The sequence below is a fragment of the Ranitomeya variabilis genome, chromosome 1 (genome assembly GCF_051348905.1).
Source record: "Ranitomeya variabilis isolate aRanVar5 chromosome 1, aRanVar5.hap1, whole genome shotgun sequence".
Lineage (NCBI taxonomy): Eukaryota > Metazoa > Chordata > Amphibia > Anura > Dendrobatidae > Ranitomeya > Ranitomeya variabilis.
The window spans coordinates 256,475,564-256,493,182 of NC_135232.1; the positions used below are offsets into that span (position 1 = coordinate 256,475,564).

General features: G+C 42.7%; 1 protein-coding gene across 2 annotated transcripts in view; it reads right to left on the minus strand.

Annotated features, from left to right (window-relative positions):
* LOC143813143 (uncharacterized) overlaps positions 1-17,619 on the minus strand; it is a 112,524-nt gene that overhangs the window by 23,182 nt on the left and 71,723 nt on the right. For both annotated transcript variants that reach the window (XM_077293363.1, XM_077293364.1), the window contains exons 3-4: positions 2,955-3,009; positions 1,725-1,830 (exon numbers count right to left, since the gene is read on the minus strand). In XM_077293363.1, the coding sequence (XP_077149478.1) occupies positions 1,725-1,830; positions 2,955-3,009 (161 nt within the window). The remainder of the gene's footprint in view (positions 1-1,724; positions 1,831-2,954; positions 3,010-17,619) is intronic.

Sequence of the window (17,619 nt, forward strand, 5' to 3'; positions counted from 1 at the left end):
AGTAACTTTAGAAGTACTATTTTTTTCTTACGTTATACTGATTCTAAATTACAATTCATGCTCCATTCTAATTTATAACTTTATTCACAATTCTGCACATCTAAGATTTCCTGGCTCAGGTTTTCTGGTATGTGTAATGTATCTTGGCACTAATCTGATGCAAGAAAAACTATTAAAATACAGGTATGAGAGATTTTTGCAAGATACAGATGTCTACCATCTAGGAGATGAAAGGTTCCAAAATCAAACAGCAGAATTCTGAATGTTGTTCTGGACTATAATACATGCTTATTGAGCCATGGAAGCGCTAGTAGGTGCGAAACGGCCGTCGTCAAGCTTCTGCTCACTCCCGTACTCACTCCCCTGGCCAACATGCTTTTTTATCACAAAGAGCGGAATTTCTACAAAAGACCAGTGAGTGCTGTCTGTTTTTCTTTGTAGGATTTAATACATGCTTATAATCCAAGATTAGTCAATGTATGTAGTCAATTTTACTGTTTTCAGATGAGGTCTCCAAAGACAGGACCCCCAGGAGCAGGGGAATAACTATAATAGATGCAGGGGTTGCAATCGAACCCAGACCCTGTAGCCTAAGGGGCCCAAAAGGCACCTTTGCCCCATATGAAAAATGACTATTGCTACTAAAGGCCTGCAATAAATGGTGGCCCTGATGGAGATTTTGCATTGGGGCCCTTGAGATTCAAGTTACACCACTGCCCAGAAGCAAAAGGACACTAAAGAAATTAAACACAAAAACACTTTTTTATATTTGTCAACTATAGAGAAAAGCTGACTGTCTTCAGTCTCCTTTTTCCTGTACTCATCTCTATTTCTGTGATCAGTGCAGGAAAAGGAAGCTGAATTGTAATCAGCCTGAGACAATTTGACCTGGATCAGATTCCTAAAACAGCAGGACATCCTTGGAGTGTAAGTAACCCCTTCGCTGCCCTAAAACACCAGGGCAATTTCAATTAACCTCATTATCACCAAGACATTACAGTTTTAACAATTATTGGCAATATTGTGTGTGCACCATTTGAACCTATCATCTGCAGATTATATAGCAATATAATTTGGACACTAAATGACTATTGTGTTGTCACTATATGACAGTACTATTTAAATGTTGTAAGTTGGAATTTTTTTGGCAATGCATAATGGCTTTACAATATATAGTATTATTTGATTTATGATCTAAACACTGGATACTAAGTGCATAAAGATGTTTACATACAATATATATTATCTAAGGTTTAAAGGGGTTGTCCACTACTAGGACAATCCCTTTGCATTCCCCACTCTTGGCCTTGATAAAATAAAAAAGCTCATACTCCAGTCATGTGCTGGCGCCGTTACTGCAGTGTCGGCACTCGCGGTCCCAGGGCTCTCTTGTGGCTGTATGACATGTGGTTCCCGGCGCCAAATCAGCGCTGGCGTCACTGTCTCTGCCTGAAGAAGAAGTCAGGTCACCTGCAGCTCTGACTTCCTCTTCATGTTCAATGCGTCCAAAGGTGGGGTCAGTGACGCCGCTGATTGGGCGCCAGGGTCATGTGTCATACAGCCGCACGAGCCACGGATCCGCAGACACCGCAGGAACGGATCCGGCACGGGAGGGGAAAACAGTTGGGTTTTTTTTCGGAATTAAGAATGGGATATGAGAAGGGGTTGTCCTAGTAGTGCACAACGCCTTTAATATTTAGTAATAGAAAAAAAAAACCTCTTACCTTTATCAATCTGACTGCCATTTTCAAACTCCCTGCTTTGTAAATCTTCATCTGATACCACCAACTGAAGCTCATTGACTTCCAGAGCCGTATTTGGAATTCCATTCTGATTAAAAACAAAGCAGAATATCAGAGTATTTACACGAGCAGAGTTTGAGCAACATGAAGGTACAAACGTATTTTAAGTAGTTTTCCACTAAATCGATACGATGCTATTGTAGAGACTAAAAGAGGTGACAGTCACAACCGGGCATTTTAGTCCTCAAGGGCCCAACGTGACATAAAATATGGTATGTGGACAATGAAGTTGCATAATTAAATATATTGATATTTGCACAGCAAAGTAACCAGGCTATACAGGCTTCTCTTACTAGAACATGTTTCAATGTATCATATATACACAGCATGGTGTAATCATATATGGTGAAATATCCTACATTTACAATCACAAATGCTTTAAAGGGAATCTGTTAGCAGAATGAACCCTCTTAAATACAGGGGAAAACCAACGTCATTTTGATTTAATTAATTTATAGCGCAGGCGGTAGATATTGAATACTCCCATCAGCCGCCGCCTGCTCTCACTTATCAGTTGAATACAAAGATAAATATTCTCCCCTGATCGCAGCACAAGAAGGGGAGAATGAGGAGAGCCATCTTCAGCACCCAGCGCCAGGGAACAGTGCTAACTGTACCGCTGCTTCCCAGGCGCCGATACATGTGATATTGATGCAGCACATGGTTGCCACAAGTATTATACACAAGGACACTAATATCTCCGATACTGGTTTATATCAGAATGTGTGAAAGCACCCTAAAGCCGAGTTGAACCTTGTCACAGTACAAGCACATTGTCAGCTGTCTTCCACAGTGCTGGCGGCTCTGCGGGACTGTCCCTCTGGATCCAGGACAGTTGGGAGCTATGGTAATAAGAGCAAAGTGTCAGTCATTACATATCACACTGGTAACACCACCTTATATGTATAATAAGTACAGGAGGCAGATTGTCAGGAAGATCTGGGCTCATAGCTCACTTGCATATAGGAAAAATATGGATTTCTGTGGAATAAGACAACAGATCGCAGATATTAAGGTATAATTGTATTCAGCTTCCCATGATGGCTTAGGAGGGTTGATCTACTAACAGATTCATTTTAAGACATTATATGAAGTAACACTTATTCTCCTCCTGTAAATTGGTATACATGCATGTTTCAAGATCATACTTACCACAGGTGTGGGTATCTGGTTGTCATGTTGTTCTCTTTTGTGACATATCTTCTGCCTGAATAGCCCAACATAGAAGTGAAATTAGTTTGTCATATGTAAAGAGTTTTATTATTTTAATCTATTTTTCTCCACTATGTAAAATAGGTATCAGTTAAATTGACAGTTGAAAATTCTGTGGCATAATGTATAGAAAAATTTGGACACCCCTTTGACTAAGATTTTTTTTTAAGAAATAAAAATAAACAGAATTTAATACAACCTCAGAGGGTAAAGTGAAAATTACATTTCAGCAAGTTTCAGTGCATTATTACTGTTAATGATTAACAAAAATCATGGGAAAAAAAACTAATTTAGCACAAACAAAAGTTTAGTTATCTTGTAGGTCAGTCCTTAAAGGGGTAATCTAAAGTTTGGAACTTGTCACCTATCCCTTGGATAGGGACTAACTTTCCGATCGTAGAGGTCCAGCGGCTAGGACCCCCACCGATCCTGAAGACTGTGGCTCTAAAGCGCCCCACGTAAATGAGGTGGTGGTCAATCATGCACACTGCTGCTCCCATTCATTTTTATGGAATACCAGACCAGTGCTGTGATCAGCCGTATCTGTCAACACCATTAGGAAAGAATGGATGTGTGCATGATCGACCACCATTCCATTCACACAGGAATCTTTAGTTCTCAGTATGGGTGGTGGGCCCAGTGGTCGGACCTTCAGTAATCTGGAAGTTATTCCCATTGATAGAAATTACTATTACTTCCAAACGTGAGGCAACAAAGCATGACTTATCCCTTGTTGGTGTTAGCGCTGTCACTCTGCTGCTCCCCAATGGTGCCTTGCCATAGTTAAGCTACATTTTAGAATTTGGATAATTGACTTGAATCATCCAACCTTTACTTCAGTTTCTTAACCGACACTGTCAAACTGGTATCTTTGTTTCAGAATTTGTTCCTAATTTGCAGGCCTCATTGCTGTATATCGGGTCTTTTTTTATCAAAAGTGTATAAAAGAAAAGTTATCTTTGCTGCCCATAGCAACCAGAGCACAGCTTTATTCTCTTTAACCCCAGTGGTTTGCACGTTAATGACCGGGCCAATTTTTACAATTCTGACCACTGTCCATCAGGTTATGACTCTGGAATGCTTCAACGGATCCTGGTGATTCTGACATTGTTTTCTCATGACATATTATACTTCATTACAGTGGTAAAATTTCTTTGATATGACTTGCGCTTATTTGTGAAAAAACATGAAATTTGGCGAAAATTTTGAAAATTTAGCAATTTTCCAACTTTGAATTTTCATTCCCTTAAATCACAGAGATATGTCACACAAAATACTTAATAAGTAACATTTCCCACATGTCTACTTTACATCAGCACAATTTTGGAACCAACATTTTTTATTGTTATGGAGTTATAAGGGTTAAAAGTTGACCAGCAATTTCTCATTTTTACAACACCATTTTTTTTTTTTTTTTTTTAGAGACCACATCACATTTGAAGTCACTTTGAGGGGTCTATATGATAGAAAATACCCAAAAGTGACACCATTCTAAAAACTGCACATCTCAAGGTGCTCAAAACCACATGCAAGAAGTTTATTAACCCTTCATGTGCTTCACAGGAATTTTTGGAATGTTTAAAAAAAAAAAAAATGAACATTTTACTTTTTTTCACAAAAAAAATTTAATTCAGATCCAATTTGTCTTATTTTACCAAGGGAATCAAGAAACATTGAACCCCAAACATTGTTGTACAATTTGTCCTGATTACGCCGATACCCCATATGTGAGGGTAAACCACTGTTTGGGTGCATGGCAGAGTTTGGAAGGGAAGGAGTGCCGTTTGACTTTTCAGTGCAAAATTGGCTGGAATAGAGATTGGACGCCATGTCGCGTTTGAAGAGCCCCTGATAATAATAATAATAATCTTTATTTTTATATAGCGCTAACATATTCCGCAGCGCTTTACAGGTTGCACACACATTATCGTCACTGTCTCCGTTGGGGCTCACAATCTAAATTCCCTATCAGTAGGTCTTTGGAATGTGGGAGGAAACTGGAGTACCCGGAGGAACCCCACGCAAACACGGAGAGAACATACAAATTCTTTGCAGATGTTGTCCTTAGTGGGGCTTGAACCCAGGACTCCAGCGCTGCAAGGCTGCTGTGCTATCCACTGCGCCACCGTGCTACCCCATGATGTGCCTGAACAGTGGAAACCCCCCCACAAGTGACACCATTTTGTAACGTAGACCTCCCTAAGGAACTTATCTAGATGTGTGGTGACCACTTTGAACCCCCAGGAGAAATTGGACACCAAAAGTTGTTGTGCAATTTTTCCTGAGTACGCCAATACCCCATATGTGATGGGGGGGAACCACCTTTTGGGTGCATGGCAGAGCTTGGAAGGGAAGAAGCGCAGTTCCGGAATGCAGACTTTGATGGAATGGTCTGCAGTCATCACGTTGCGTTTGCAGAGCCCCTACCTAAACAGTAGAACGCCCCACATGTGACCCCATAATGGAAGCTAGACCCCCACAAGGAACTTATCTAGATGTGTTGTGAGAATTTTGAACCCCCAAGGTGTTTCACTAAAGATTATAACGCAGAGCCATGCAAATAAAAATTCATTTTTTCCTCACAAAAATGATTTTTTAGCCCCCAAATTTTTATTTTCCCAAGGCTAACAGGAGAAATTGGACCGCAAAAGTTGTTTTCCAATTTGTCCTGAATACGCTGATACCCCATATGTGGGGTAAACCACTATTTGGGTGCATGGCGTTTGGAGAGCCCCTAATGTGCTAAACAGTAGAAACTCCCCAATTCTAACTCCAACACACCCCTAAACCTAATCCCAACCCTAACCATAACCACACCCCTAACCCTAATCCCAACCCTAAACCACAACCCTAACCCCAAGACACCCCTAACCCTAATCCCAACCCTAACCATAACCACACCCCTAACCCTAACCCCAACCCTAAACCACAACCCTAAACCACAACCCTAAACCACAACCCTAACCCCAACACACCCCTAACCCTAATCCCAACCATAAACGTAATCCAAACCATAACCCCAACTCTAGCCCTAACCCCAACTCTAGCCCCAACCCTAACCCTAACTTTAGCCCCAACCCTAACCCTAATGGGAAAATGGAAGTAAATACTTTTATTATTTTATTATTTTTCCCTAAAATAGGGGTTGGTAAAGGGGAGGTTTGATTTACTACTTATAGCGGGTTTTTATAGCGGTTTTTATGTTTGGCAGGTGTCACACGCTATAAATCGCTTTTTACTGCAAACCATTTTTTGCAAAACCACATTTTGAGAGCTATAATTTTTCCATATTTTGGCCCACAGAGTCATGTGAGGTCTTGTTTTTTACGGGACGAGTTGACGTTTTTATTGGTACCATTTTTGGGCTCATGACATTTTTTGATCACTTTTCATCATGATTTTTTGGAGGCAGAATGAACAAAAACCAGCAATTCATGAATTTCTTTTGGGTGGGGCGTTTATACCATTTCACGTGTGGTAAAATTGATAAAGCAGTTTTATACGATTACAGCAATACCTCATTTATATCTTTTTAGGTTTTGGTGCTTTTATACAATAAAAACTGTGTTATATAAAAAATAATTGTTTTTGCATCGCTTTATTCTGAGAGCTATAACTTTTTTATTTTTTTGCTGATGATGCTATTTGGTGGCTCGTTTGTTGCAGGACAAGATGATGTTTTCAGCAGTACCATGTTTATTTATATCGTCTTTTCGATTGCGTGTTATTCCACTTTTTGTTTGGCGGTATGATAAAGCCTTGTTTTTTACTTATTTTTTTTTATTTTTTTACGGTGTTCACTGAAGGGGTTAACTAGTGGGATAGCTTTATAGGTCAGGTTGTTACGGACGCGGCTATACTAAATATGTGTCTTAAAGTCAAATCGCTGATCTGACACTTTGCACAGCACTGTGTCAGATCAGCGATCTGACAGGCAGTGTAGAAGGCTTCTCAGCTGGCCGCGCTCCCCCCGTGAGCACGGCTGATTGCGTATGACTTACTAACCAGTCGATGGTCATATGGGTCCAGGTCACCTCGACGGGATAGTATGTCTGATGTCAGAAAGGGCTTAAACTAATAAAAAAAAGCACTGCAATGACTAGTTCCTATGGGCATCAAAGATAAATCTGCCCAATTATTTCCAGAGGCTATGATTGTAACTCAGCACAACAGCATAACAAGACCAGTCCTATCCTGCAACTGAACTAGTCACGCGATTAATGCTGCCGAATCACGGGCATCATGAACTAGCGATAGGCTTGATTATTACAAATATGCATGTTTCACTCAAACAGTGTGTCAGTTCAGATATAACACACTGAGTGAGTAGCTAAGAATGAGATGATGAAGAGGGATAACCACAGGGGGTGCGGGACTAGTGATGGGGGCAGGTTCCTCCCAGGGGGTGGGGAATAGTCACAAGTGGCGGGTCCCTCCCAGATTCTCCCAACTAGCTTAGCTGGACTGATATGCATCTCGCTGTACACATGGTTTGGGCATCTAGCAAGTTCCATTACGTGAAAGCCCATCATCACCCTTGACCTATTTGTTACAGTAAATACTTAAATATGCATAGCCAGAGATTAAAGTGGCCCTGCTCAACCCATAGCTGGCTATTCCCAGAGTCATTGCCTGAGATTGACAGATCTCTCCCTTGCGTGTACAAATGTAGCTCTCAGAATATAGCAAAGCAAAAACAATATTTTTTCTATAAAATGGTTTTCATTGTGTAGAAGCGACAAAAACATAAAACAAATTATATAAATTTGGTATCGCTATAATCATACTGACCCAAATACTAAAACTGCCTTATCACTTTTACCACACAGTGAACGACAAAAAAATTAATTAATAATTTATAATTCTGTGAGTTGCTAATTTTTGTTCGATCTGCCTCCTAAACAATGGAATAGAAAGCAATTCAAAAAATGTCATGTGCCCAAAAATGGTACCAATACAAACATCAACCCCTCCCACAAAAAAACAAGCCCTCATATGATTGTTTGCAGAAATATGGAAAACAAAGGGGTTTTTTAGTGTGTGAAAGTGGCCTAACATAAAAAAAAGATACATCCGGTATCGCTGTAATCACACCAACCCGAAGAGTAAAGTCATATAAAATAAATAAAACCAAAAGGTCGCAGCAAGGCTATGTGCGCACGTTCCGGATTTTTTGCGTTTTTTTCGGCGTTTTTCTGCTGCAAAAACACTTACATTAAGCATCCCATCAATTTAATGCATTCCGCAATTTTTGTGCCCATACTGCATTTTTTTCTGCTAAAAAAACGCATCGCAGAAAAAAACGCAGCATGTTCATTAATTTTGTGGATTTTTCATGGATTTGCTGCTATATAATTGGGATTTGCTGCTATATAATTGCATTCGGAACCTCCGGAAAAATCCACCAAAAAAACGCATTAAAAATTTCCTGCTAAAGTAGTCCAGATTTGCTCAGGAAAATTCTGCAAACTTTCCTGAACGTGTACACATAGCCTAAGGCTTGGCTCACATTTATCCTGCAATCTACGTTGAGCACATTTATCCTGCAATCTACGTTCAGAACTTACACCGGAGTTTCCGTGCTAAATCTCTAAAATACGAGATTCAAATGGAACCTTCAGCAAAAGATTCTTTATAATGAGGCAGATGGAGACATTGTGGACTAGTCTTTTTAGGCATGCATAAAAGCGCCGTCTGCCAGAGTTTTGCACACTTCTTAAAAGCCGGGTAGTGTTGAATCGAAGTCACACAGAACTCAGTAACTCTTCTGCCTCATTAGTGAATGGATCCCTCGGGGTGTTTCATCCCAATCACATATTTTGTAGATTTAAGGATCATACTCACATGCGAAAAACTGGGATGAGTCTCGCACATCAACACCTGGCACTGCACCCGGCACTCAGGAGCGGAGCGTGAGGCTGCATGTATTGCTACGTGCAGTGCAGTGTCGGGTATTGACGTGCGAGACTCATCTGAGTTTCTCACATGTGAGTATGAGCCCTCAGATGGAAACCCCCGATGAGGCAGTTTCCATCTTCGCTTACATATGGCTGTAATCACCAGCGGGGGAGGGGTTTTTTACCTACCAGATTGACTCCTGCCAGAACTTATGATCGCAAGCTGTGAATGTGGTCACTCCCTCTCCCTCCTTCACCTGCATTGTGATTCAGAGAGCTTCCTTTACTTTATCAGCATAATGAATGTTTTATATTGAATGTTCCAAGAATTTGATATACTTCAGCTCAGGAGTCTTTTCATTTTACAAATCCAGAAAATCACATTGTATATGTTAAATTATATAAATTTATTTGCATTTTGCAGTGAGAAATAACATAGTAACAGTTTTTAAGGTTGAAGGAAGACTTTAAGTCCATCTAGTTCAACCCATATCCTAACCTTACATGCCCTAACATGTTGATCCAGAGGAAGGCCAAAAAAAAAACCATGTGGCAAACAGTAAGCTCCACATTGGGGGAAAAAAAATTCCTTCCCGACTCCACACACAGCAATCAGACTAGTTCCCTGGATCAACGCCCTCTCAAGGAATCTAATATGTATAACCTGTAACATTATACTTTTCAAGAAAGGCATCCAGTCCCCTCTTTACAACATCATACGGCAGAGAGTTCCATAGTCTCACTGCTCTTACAGTAAAGAAACCGCATCTGTTATTATGATTAAACCTTCTTTCCTCCTGACGTAGAGGATGCCCCCTTGTCCCTGTCTCAGGCCTACGAGTATAAAGATCATTAGAAAGGTCTTTGTACTGTCCCCTCTTGTATTTATACATTGTAATAAAATCACCCCTTAGCCTTCGTTTTTCCAAACTAAATAAATAACCCCGAGTGTAGTAACCTGTCTTGGTATTGCAGACACCCCAGTCCTCTAATAACCTTGGTCGCTCTTCTCTGCACCCGGTGTAGTTCAGCTATGTCTTTCTTATACCCCGGAGACCAGAACTGTACACAGTATTCTAAGTGTGGTCGCATTAGTGAATTGTATAGAGGTAAAATTATGTTCTCCTCATGAGCATCCATGACTCTTAATGCATCCCATTATTTTATTTGCCTTTGTAGCAGCTGCCTGACACTGGCCACTAAATGTGAGTTTGTCGTCCACCTATACACCCAGGTCTTTTTCAGTGACAGTTTTGCCCAGTGTTTTACAATTAAGCACATAATTATACATCTTATTACTTCTACCCAAGTGCATGACCTTACATTTAACCCCTTTAAAACTCATTGGCCATTTATCAGCCCAAACTACTAGTTTACATAAATCCTCCTGTAATCTAAAATTGTCCACCTCTGTATCGATTACTCTGCAGAGTTTAGTGTCATCTGCAAAAATTGAAATACTACTCTGTATGCCTCCTACAAGGTCATTAATATGTTAAAAACAAGCGGGCCTAATACTGACCCCGTGGTACCCCACTGTTAATTGTGACGCAGTCCAAGTGTGCTCCATTAAAGGGAATCTGGAATTTTTTTTTACCACTTAGATACAACGTAACCTAGTCATGTTTGGTGTCTATGAACTCGTAATGACCTGGAGAATCAAAATGGCCGGTCAGTTTTAGCATTTAGTGAACCTAGCAAACAAGCCAAACAAAAAGTGTGGGATTGCACTTTTTTTGCAATTTCACCGCACTTGGAATTTTTTTCCCGTTTTCTAGTACACGACATGCTAAAACCAATGATGTCGTTGAAAAGTCCAACTTGTCCCGCAAAAAAAAAGCCGTCACACGGCAATATTGATGGTAAAATAAAAAAAGTTATGGCTCTGGGAAGGAGGGGAGCGAAAAACAAGAACGCAAAAACAGAAAAGGGCAAGGTCGTAAAGGGGTTAAGGACCACAGAGAAAGAAAAATTTGGGAATTCAAACTGATAAAGATGTTCAATTCTTTGACACTAGGACTAAATTTAACACCTGGATTTACGAGTCACTACATGGATACAATTCACCGGACTCCAGACAACTTAGGCTACTTTCACACTAGCGTCGTACGACACACGTCGTAATGCGTCGTTTTGGAGAAAAAACGCATCCTGCAAAATTGCTTGCAGGATGCGTTTTTTCTCCATAGACTTGCATTAGCAACGCATTGCGACGCAGTGCCACACGTTGCATCCGTCGTGTTGCGTCGGTCAGTCGGCACAAAAAAAGTTACATGTAACGTTTTTTGGTGCGTCATGTCCGCCTTTTCCGAAAGTGCATGCGCGGCCAGAACTCCGCCCCCTCCTCCCCGGACATCACAATGGGGCAGCAATGCGTTGAAAAACTGCTTCTGCTGCCCCCGTTGGTTTTTTTTTGCACAGTATGCGACGTGCGTCGTACGACGCTAGTGTGAAAGTAGCCTAAGGCCTCTTTCACACTTCAGTCTTTTGGCGCCAGTTTGAATCCGCCATTTTCTTTAAATAGCGGATCCGCCATGTTTATTTTGGCGGATCCACTATTTTCCCATAGACTTGCATTAGCGATGGATTGTGGCGGATGGTCATCCGTTCCATCCGCCATGTGACGGATCCATCGAGATTTGGCGGACGTCGTCTAGACATAGACGGACATTGTAATGTTTTTTGTCTGCGCCGAAATGGCGGTTCGCGGCGGATCCGTCACATCCACCATTTCCTAGAATGGCCGCCTATGGGCGACAGATCCGTCGCGATCCGTCATTTGGCGGATCCGTCGCCCCAATCCGCTTTTTTAATTGAGCATGCTCCAAAAAGTAGATACTTTGCCCAGACAACCCCAAAACTATATAAACAGGACACGTGGGCTTCATTCCTCAATGTGCCATCAAGCAGAGAGAGAACACAGTGCCAGCCAGCAAGACAGACCCTGCCAGCAGCCAGCAAGACAGACCCTGCCAGCAGCCAGCAAGGCAGACCCTGCCAGCAGCCAGCAAGGCAGACCCTGCCAGCAGCCAGCAAGGCAGACCCTGCCAGCAGCCAGCAAGACAGACCCTGCCAGCAGCCAGCAAGACAGACCCTGCCAGCAGCCAGCAAGACAGACCCTGCCAGCAGCCAGCAAGACAGACCCTGCCAGCAGCCAGCAAGACAGACCCTGCCAGCAGCCAGCAAGACAGACCCTGCCAGCAGCCAGCAAGACAGACCCTGCCAGCAGCCAGCAAGACAGACCCTGCCAGCAGCCAAAAAGACCCTGCCAGAGACTGCCATGTGAGTACTGCCATCCAGCATGAGTTCTGCCAGTGTGTGTGTGTGTGTGTGTGTGTGTGTGTGTGTGTGTGTGCCCGCCCTGCATATTTTTATTTTTCATACTGTGCTGGTATTTTGAATGGCCGTGCTGTGACATGTGTGTGGTGTGTGTGTATAAATGCCGTGTGATGTGTGCCCCCGCCCGCCTTGCATATTTTTATTTTTCATACTGTGCTGGTATTTTGAACGGCTGTTTTGTGACATGTGTGAGTGTGTGTGTATAAATGCCGTGTGATGTGTGTGTCCTGCATTTTTGTTATTTTTCATACTGTACTGGTATTTAAAATAAAGAGCAGTGTAGCTCCTACTTTCCAAAAAAAAATAAATAAATAAATAAAAATATAGTAATAAAAATTCCACAAAACTGTCCGTAGTCTGATTTCAAGACAAACTTACCAGCATGCGCATGGCGCATATCAAGTTTGAAGTAGTTTTGGTGTTGCTTTCAAGGAATTTTAGGGGTTATTTTGTGGGGGAAACAGGAGGTGGAGGGTTTGGCAGCTTGCGCATCAAGCATATCAAGTTTGAAGGTCAACACTTTTTTTTTTTTTTTGGTGTGGTAATTTTTTGTAGGGGGGGAATCAAAATGTAAGTTGGCATACCAATACATAATCATTCTAATTAAAACTGTTTTTAAATTGGAAGATTTTAGAGGGACCAAGCAAGGGACCCAAGACAGACGCAGGCAGGCCCCCCAAGTTTGGAAAACAGATGTAAGTATAAAGTCCCGAAAGCTGCATCTATCCTTTTGTATAGTAGCTTAGAACTCTCTTTATACTTGCAGATTCTAGGGACCAAGAGGGACCCAAGACAGACGCAGGCAGGCCCCCCAAGTTTAAAACAGGGACCATAATGTCTTCTTCTGGGAGCCCCCCATCACATCGTCAGCCACCTGAGGTGTTTATTTTTTTCTTCATAAATTTTTTTTGGTACAACTATGGTAACATATGTTTTTGAACCCTATATGTATTTATTCTGTTTTCACAGGAAGCTGAAGCAGAGGGGCTTCCAGAAGGAGACGGGCAGGGTGGAGAAATGCAAGGAGCGGGAGCGCATAGTGTAAGTTTTGCAGACAGATCCTCACATACAACACACTACACCCAACACAAACATTCAGCACAGCACACACAATACATATGCCTCCATCCAAGCACATAATTTATTTTTTTATTAGTCTTCACAATCCGGGGCTCGCCCTAGAGTTCCTTGAAGCACCTCCCATAGTCGTCGGAATGCTAATTGCGGCGGTCACCGAAGAGCAAGTTCCTTTTTGGCTTGGTGTTTAGTAAATTTTAAAATTTATGTGGTATAATCTTTACCTTTTTAATTTTTTTTTTTGTTTAAAGGCTTCACAGCGTGCTCCCGAACAGGCTGAGGAAGAGGAGGGGATAGATGTGGACACCCTCATCCAAGAGGTCCAAAATCTGGAGCCGCTGTGGAACATGGCGGACCACCGCCATGCTGACCAGTTCATCACCCGACGGCTTTGGGAGGAAGTGTGCGGTGCTGTTCTGGAGAACTGGGAGGAACTTGACGCTGGGGCCCAGGATCTAGCGCGTAAGTATTCACAGTTCATTAACTTATGTTAGCATGATTTAATGTGTTGTATAGTAATCAATTTTTGCTGTATCTTTCCAGGTAACAGGGTTATCGTGCGGTGGCGGTCACTCAGGGATCACTTCAAGAGGGAGTTTAACAAGGAGATGCAGGCCCCGAGTGGATCTAGAGGACGCAGGAGCAGGTACAAATATGCCAGAGCCCTGTCTTTCCTCCGGTCGACGCTGCTGAGCAGAAGGTAAATATTCAACACCACATGTTTTCAGTCAAACTGTTAAAATGTTTAACCTTCAATTTTTTTGGGCAGCAAGGGCAATTGTAATATCAAGATACTAATTTTTTTATTTTTTCTTCTTTAACAACACTGTCTGCAGCACTCGGGAGCCTGCATCAGAGTTGCACCCCTCTGGAGCGATCTCACAGGAGTCCCCCACCGGGGACCACGTCGAAAGACCCGACCCCTCTGTATCTGTACCTTCCCTTTTGTGTGATCCCTCGGCCCCATCCACCAGCGCTGGAGCAGCAGGGCGGACTTGGTCACATGAAGCTGCAGGTGATGTAGAGTTCCCTTTACCCCACCCCTCTGACACTGCCGCAACATCTAGAACACCTTTGGGGTCAGGACGGCAGCGCCAGAGAGGTCAGTAAAGGAGCTATACGCCTGAGTTTTTGCATCTGAATGCAGCCTTCCAGAATGCCATCAAGCTTTTGGGTGAGCAAACATCTGCTGGGTACAATATGATTAACAAAAGCATACTTGAACTCAGCAGTCGTCTGGATAGGATACATTCAGATGCAAACCAGTCACCAAGACACTGTTTTTTCAGTTGGTCCTCAGGCACATGGGAAATTTAACTCCTGACCTGCAGATGCATGTGATGCAAGGCTGCCACACTGCTCTAGCGCAGGCGATGTCCCAAGCCCCTCCACCTACCCTTCATGTTTCAACACCTTTCCCCCCTCAAGCTGCCGTCTATCCTCCCGTCCATCCTCCTCCCGTCCATCCTCCTTCTACTTCTTCACCATTCCTTCCTTCCCCCCTCAGTATTTCCCAGTACCTACCTTCCCCTTTCCATTCTTCCCCTTTAAATTCACCATTCCCAATCCCACCAACACCTTCACCATACCTCCCACAGTCCACATCTGTACCTCAACTCCCTGCTCAACCTCATGTTTTCACCACCCATTCCACTTCTGATACTCCCAGTGATGTCCTGTCCCCCACTATCGACGTGGTCCGCCCTGTCAGCCCCTCCGCTGCTACCTTCACCCAAACTTATGAGAACCTGTAATAAACGTGTAATAAATAAAACTTTTTTTGGTTTAAAAACAATTTTATTGGCTTTCCTTTTTTTTTTTTTCTGTATAAAAACCACCAAGCTTATGGTAAAAGTAATAGTAGAAAATGTGTAAAGGGGTACCGGTACAAAACATACAATACTGCGAGGTAAAAGTCCAAAGGTTTTGTTACAAAGCCAAAAACATGGTATATTTACAAGTGTGAAAAAAAAATTTTTTACACTATTTCGTACTGCCAGTCAACTGATCCTTGAGGTGACATGAAGTAGTCTGCAAAATTGTCCCGCATTCTGGAGACTGCAACTGGACTGCGAAAACTTGTGTTGTGGTAATCCCGCAAAGTGGTTTCTGACACATTTTCCTCGGGGAAAACGTGTTCTTTGGATAATACAAAATTGTGAAGTACCACACAAGCCTCCACCACATCATCAACAGTGTCAGTCTGCAGTTTAATTGCAGTTAGCAGGACTCTCCATTTAGCAGTTAATATGCCAAAGGCACATTCAATAACTCTTCGTGCTCTGGTTAACCGATAATTAAAAATTTTCTTCCTCTGGGTCAGTCCACTACTTCCATATGGTTTTATCAAGTGTGGTGAAAGCTTGAAGGCGTAATCTCCAACGCACGCAAATGGCAATGGTGTACCGGTGGTTCCAGGGAGAGGTCTAGGCGGTGGAAAGTCAAATGTCTCTCCATACAAACGACGCCCCATTGGTGAAGTTTTAAAAATCTGGAAGTCATTTGCACGTCCATACGCACCGATATCCACAGCGATAAATTTGCAGTGTGCGTCGGCTATGGCCATCAATACAATGGAAAAATACTTTTTGTAATTGTAAAATTCAGAGCCATAAGGTTTGACAATCCTTATATGCTTCCCATCGACTGCTCCCACACAATTTGGGAACTGGCATATTTCTTCAAAATTGTGGGCAATCTCCAGCCACCTCTCCTGTGATGGCTCTGGAATGTCTTCCGCCTGTAAGCAATCCCACAATGCCCGGCAGGTCTCTCTGATGATCCCTGATATTGTGGATATCCCAAGCCTGTACTGGAAATGTAGGGATGAAAACGATTCTCCAGTTGCAAGGAATCTGTTAACAAAAGGAAAAGACAATTAATAAAAACTTAAAAAAACAACATTATAGTTCTAAGTCTGATGAATGAGAATCATTAAAAAAAAGAATAACTTACCGAATAGTCACCATCAGACGCTCTGCTGGTGATCTGGAGAAGCGCATCTGGGTGTCTCTTCTCCGTATTGATTCTCCAACATGGCCCAACAAAACTTCAAAATTTTCCGCTTTCATGCGCACATAGCTGAAGAATTTTTCAGGATTTTCCCTCAATTCAATATACAGTGTGGAATAAACGCCACGGGTCATGCGTTGGGCTGTGATAGGATGGATCCACAGCCTTCTCTTCCGCCGCTGCCGCAGGATGCGCAGTCTTTCTTCCTCCTTGTCCCGAATGATGACTGCCAACCGATTAGCCTCAAAAGTAAAATCCGCACATATCTTCACAATATTCGCCAGTACTCCTTCCATCTTTCTCTACAAGGCACTTTCTCTACAACCTTTCAAAGATGTGGTGTAAATACACTGTATATATAGTTTCCTAGTAGTTTCCAGTAGCCAGTCATATTTCCCTGTACTTTGTATAGCCAATCACATTGAGATCCTCGGTTTTTAAAAAAACGGATCCGTCAAAAAACGGTTCCAACGGGTGTAAAAAATGGTCGCAACGGTTCTAACGGATCCGTTTTTTTGACGCATCAGTGTAACTGATCCGTCAAAAAAACGGATCCGTTAGAACCGTTTTCTAAACAATTTTGACGGATCCGTCACGATGTCGGAGCTGACTCACGCCAAACAACTGAAGTGTGAAAGAAGCCTAAAGGTACCTTCACACTAAACGATATCGCTAGCGATCCGTGACGTTGCAGCGTCCTGGCTAGCGATATCGTTTAGTTTGACACGCAGCAGCGATCAGGATCCTGCTGTGATATCGCTGGTCGTTGAACAAAGTTCAGAACTTTATTTGGTCGTCAGACCGGCGTGTATCGTCGTGTTTGACACCAAAAGCAACGATACCAGCGATGTTTTACGCTGGTAACCAGGGTAAACATCGGGTTACTAAGCGCAGGGCCGCGCTTAGTAACCCGATATTTACCCTGGTTACCATTGTAAAATGTAAAAAAACAAACCGTACATACTCACCTTCGCGTCCCCCGGCGTCTGCTTCCCACACTGACTGAGCGCCGTAAAGTGAAAGTGAAAGTACAGCACAGCGGTGACGTCACCGCTCTGCTGTTAGGGCCGGCGATCAGTCAGTGCAGGAAGCGGACGCCGGGGGACGCGAATGTAAGTATGTACTGTTTGTTTTTTTTACATTTTACGCTGGTAACCAGGGTAAACATCGGGTTACTAAGCGCGCCCCTGCGCTTAGTAACCCGATGTTTACCCTGGTTACCCGGGGACCTCGGCATCGTTGGTCGCTGGAGAGCCGTCTGTGTGACAGCTCTCCAGCGA